This window comes from Primulina tabacum, chromosome 1 (assembly GCF_025594145.1).
Source record: "Primulina tabacum isolate GXHZ01 chromosome 1, ASM2559414v2, whole genome shotgun sequence".
Classification (NCBI taxonomy): Eukaryota; Viridiplantae; Streptophyta; class Magnoliopsida; order Lamiales; family Gesneriaceae; genus Primulina; species Primulina tabacum.
The window spans coordinates 38767474-38772146 of NC_134550.1; the positions used below are offsets into that span (position 1 = coordinate 38767474).

Genomic DNA, 4673 nt, shown 5'->3' on the forward strand with positions numbered 1-4673 from the left:
TTGACATAAATGCCGTCGCTAATTAGCGACGAAGTTTATATGTTCACTGTCGCTAATTTGGAACTGTATTTATATGACTTCTGTCGCTAAGTTGCGACGGCGTGTATATGTTAACCGTCGCATTTTAACGACGGTTTACACATAAATTTCGTCGCTAATGTTTTACGGAAAATAAAAAAAAATATTAGATAATTTATTAATTATAATAATAAAAAATTTAATTTGTCATATAATAATATAACTTTTAATCTTAACTCCGAAATTAATTTGTCGAGGGAAGAGATAAAAAAATTTTCGTGGAGGGAAGAGATAAAAAATTTTTTGGTGAGGGAAGAGAGAGAAATTTTGTGTGGAGGGAGAAAAATTTCGAGTGGAGGGAGAAAAATTTCGAGGGGAGGGAAGAGAGAAAAATTTGTATGGGATGAAGATGAACAAGTGCGACGATATTTATAGACAATGTGCTAATTGGCGACGGTTTATGCTGCAACCGTCGCTAGTAGCGACAGCTTCTAAACAACAGTCGCTATTTTCAACAATTTTGTATATACCGTCGCAAATAGCGACAACCATCAAGAGCTGTCGCAGATTTTATATTAGCGACGGTTTATACCGTCGCGAATTTGAATATGCGACGGTATTTATTGTAAACAATAGTGACAGTTTGATAATACAATTAGCGACGGGTTATAATCGTCGCAAACTTTAGCGACAGGTAGAACCGTTCGACCTGTCGCTAAGTTAAAATAGAGACGGTTTTTTAGTACCGTCGCTAAATGCCATTTTTTAAAAAGTTTTTTTACAATTACAACGGTTTTTTGACAAAAAAAAAATAAAAAAACGACAACGTTTTACAAAACTGTTGTCATAGTTCTACAAAAACCACATGAAAGACAACGGTTTGTGTAAACCGTTGTCTTTGACCCTTGACAGAAACACATGTAAACGGTTTTTAAAAACCTTTGTCGTAGCCCAAAAAAACACATTCATGGAAAACAGTTTTTAAAAACCGTTGTCGTAGCCCAAAAAAACACATTCATGGACAATAATTTTTAAAAACTATTGTCGTAGTCTAAAAAAAAACGCTCATAGACAACGGTTGTTAAAACCGTTGTTGTAGCCCAAAAAAATGCTTTTAGACAACGGTTTTTAAAAACTGTTGTTGTAGCAAAAAAAAAACTCTCATAGACAACGGTTTTAAAAAACCGTTGTTGTAGCCCATAAAAAGACGCTCATAGACAACGATTTTTAAAAACCATTGTAGTAGCAAAAAAAAACATGCTCATAGACAACAGTTTTTAAAAACCGTTGTCGTAGACACATCAAAGTCAACGGTTTTTAAAAACCGTTGTCTTTAAGCGCGTTTTTATAGGATACGACAACAGTTTTTTTTAAAACCGTTGTTAAATGAAAAAACACAACAGTTTTAATAAAAACCGTTGTCTTTGATGTGTTGTTGAATCTATTTTTTTTGTAGTGGTTCTTGGGTTTCACTAGTGCAAGTAGTGCCTAACAAATGGGGTATGACTGTGGTGAGGAATGAATTATTTTCAACTCGTCCAGTAACTGGTTGGCAAGTATGTATAGATTACAGGAAACTGAATGATGCTACTAGGAAAGATCACTTCCCACTCCCATTTATTGATCAGATGCTTGATAGAGTAGGTGGTTATCATTATTATTGCTTTCTAGATGGTTATTCATGTTACAATCAGATTTTTATAGCACCGGAGGATCAAGAGAAGACTGCCTTAACTTGCCCCTACGGTACATTTGCTTTCAGGAGAATGCCATTTGGACTTTGCAATGCACCTGCTACGTTTCTGAGGTATATGATGGTCATATTTCCTGACATGGTGGAAGAGATCATGGAAGTTTTCATGGATGATATATCTGTCTTTGGTTCATCATTTGATCATTGTGTGTAGAATCTGACACTTGTTTTGCAGAGATGTCAAGAGAAAAATCTAGTTTTGAATTGGGAAAAATGTCACTTCATGGTTCAGGAAGGTATTTTGCTTGGTCACAAGATTTCAGCTAGAAGAATGGAAGTGGACATAGCCAAAGTCGTGACGATTGAAAATATCCTACCGCCAAAGAATGTGAAAGCAATCAGAAGTTTCTTGGGACATGCCGGGTTTTATTGTCGCTATTAAAGATTTCTCTAAAATTACTAGACCTTTATGTAATTTGTTAGAGAAAGAGTCTACATTTATTTTTTGACGATGATTGTTGGCAGGAATTTAACAGGATCAAGACATCACTGATTTTTGCACCCATCATGATAGTGCCTGACTGGAAGTAGCCCTTTGAGCTCATGTGCAATGCTAGCGACTATGCTGTGGGAGCAGTTTTGGGACAAAGGCGAGATAAGATGTTCAAGGCTATCTACTATGCCAGTTGCACGCTTAATACAACCCAACAGAATTACAAAACCACTGTGAAAGAAATGCTAGCAGTGTTTGCATTCGACAAATTCAGAACATATCTCATTGGCACCAAGGTAACCGTTTTCACTGACCATGCAGCTCTTCGTTACTTGTTTGCCAAAAAGGAAGCAAAGCCCAGATTGATACGATGGATAATCCGCCTTCAAGAATTTGACTTTGAAGTCAAAAACAAAAAGGTTGTGAGAACCAAGTGGCAGATCACTTGTCACGCGTAGAGCTAGAAAAAAAAAGTGAAGGCGGAGCTATCAATGAGTCGTTCCCAGACAAACAACTCTTCAAGGTAAATGTTAAACATCATTGGTTTGCAGATATAGCTAATTTTCTTGCTGTAGGTGAATTACCACCAGATTTAACTCATCACCAAAAAAAGAAATTCCTTCATGATGCCAAGTTTTATCTGTGGGACGATCCCTTTGTGTTCAAGAGATGCGCTGATCAGATAATTAAACGATGTGTAGCAGAGGAAGAAGCAGGTACAATTCTAGAGCAATGTCATTCCTCACCTTACTGTGGACACTTTGGAGCATCTAGAACAGCAGCTAAGGTATTATAGTCAGGTTTCTATTGTCCTAATCTGTTTAAGGACAATTACACCTTAGTAAAGTAATGTGATAAATGCCAAAGAGTTGGCAATATTTCTAGACGCCACGAGTTACAACTAACAAATATTTTAGAGGCGGAACTTTTCGATGTCTGGGGTATTGATTTTATGGGTCCATTCCCATCCTCCTTTGGCCAATCTTATATTTTACTTTTTGTTGATTATGTGTCCAAATGGGTGGTAGCAATTGCCACCAATACTAATGATGCTCGAGTTGTTGTTAAATTTGTCCACAGGAACATCTTCACAAGATTTGGAACCCCTAGAGCCATAATCAGTGATGATGGTACACATTTCTGTAACAAAATATTTAACTCACTGTTGGATAAGTATGATGTGAAGCACATGGTGACAATGACATATCACCCGCAAGCTATTGGGCAAGCAGAAATATCCAACCGAGAGATCAAGAAGATCTTAGAAAAACAGTGAAGACAAATCGGAAAGATTGGACGATTAAGCTAGATGATGCTTTATGGGCGTACAGGACTGCATACAAGACACCTATCGGGATGTCGCCTTATAGGTTGGTCTTTGGGAAAGCTTGTCATCTACCTTTCGAGCTAGAGTACCGGGCCTTTTTGGCTGTGAAAAAGCTGAATTTTTATATGGGGGCAGCTGGCGAGCAACGACTGTTGCAGTTGAATGAGATGGAGGAATTTAGGAACGATGCATACGAGAATGCAAAGATATACAAAGAGAAGACCAAGAGATGGAACGACAAAGAGATTCTTCGACGAGACTTCGAACCAGGACAACAAGTGTTATTGTTCAATTCTCGAGTGAGGTTGTTTCCTTGTAAGTTAAAATCACGATGGTCTAGACCATTCACAGTGAAAACATTGTATCCACATGGGGCAATTGAGATGAAGTGCAACAACGGTCAAACATTTAAAGTAAATGGTCAGAGGGTCAAGAATTACTTTGGAAGTGAAGTGCGAAACATGGACAACATTCCACTTGGAGAACCAAAGTAGAAAGGAGAAAGTCGGGCTGATGACTATAAACCAAGCGCTGTGTGGGAGTCAACCCACAACTATCTTTAGCATTCGTTTTTATTTTTATTTCATTTTAATCTCTTATTTGTTAATATTAATTTCTTCTATTCGAGTATTGATTTGAATTACTTTTTTTTTCAGGTGTTATTTTTAAAAAAATCTGGACAGAGTGTGTTGCGCATATGCGCGACTTATTTTTGCGCATATGCGCGACTTATTTTTGAGCATATGCGCGAATCCCAGCTCGGAATACAGATACATAGGCGCATATGCGCGACTCAGGGCGCGCATATGCACGATATGACAAGGCGAAGCCTAGCTCGGACGGCAGAGAAATTGGCGCATATGCGCGATGTGACAAAACATGCGGGACAAAAACCTCAGCACATATGCGCGGGTTAGGGGCGCGCATATGCGCGCGACCTGATTTTTAAAAAAAATAATGATAACCCTCTTCAGACAACACAACAACCTCCCCTCTCTCAGAAACAAAAACACAGCCGCCTCCCCCTTCCGAAAATGACACCGCCTTCATCATCTAAAAACAAATCACCGCCGCTGCAAACCTTGGAAAGCCGACCGCCGCATTCAATCACCACCCAAACTTCGACCACACTCCGAGTTCCA

The 4673-nt window shown here is 38.5% G+C and overlaps 1 protein-coding gene across 1 annotated transcript; it reads left to right on the plus strand.

Moving 5' to 3' along the window:
• The first annotated feature begins 2314 nt into the window (after window positions 1-2314).
• LOC142509075 (uncharacterized) lies at window positions 2315-4025 on the plus strand. The gene is made up of 4 exons (XM_075619552.1): window positions 2315-2651; window positions 2756-2920; window positions 3233-3334; window positions 3391-4025. Exons 1-4 carry the CDS (start codon window positions 2315-2317, stop codon window positions 4023-4025), a joined length of 1239 nt encoding a protein of 412 aa, XP_075475667.1.
• Window positions 4026-4673: the final 648 nt, after the last annotated feature.

Coding starts and splice junctions, on each gene's coding strand:
- LOC142509075 (XM_075619552.1), top strand. CDS start 2,315: ATGTGCAATGCTAGCGACTATGCTGTGGGAGCAGTTTTGGGACAAAGG. Junction 2,921..3,232: donor TGTAGCAGAGGAAGAAGCAG/GTACAATTCTAG, acceptor AATGGGTGGTAG/CAATTGCCACCAATACTAAT. Junction 3,335..3,390: donor AGCCATAATCAGTGATGATG/GTACACATTTCT, acceptor TATGATGTGAAG/CACATGGTGACAATGACATA.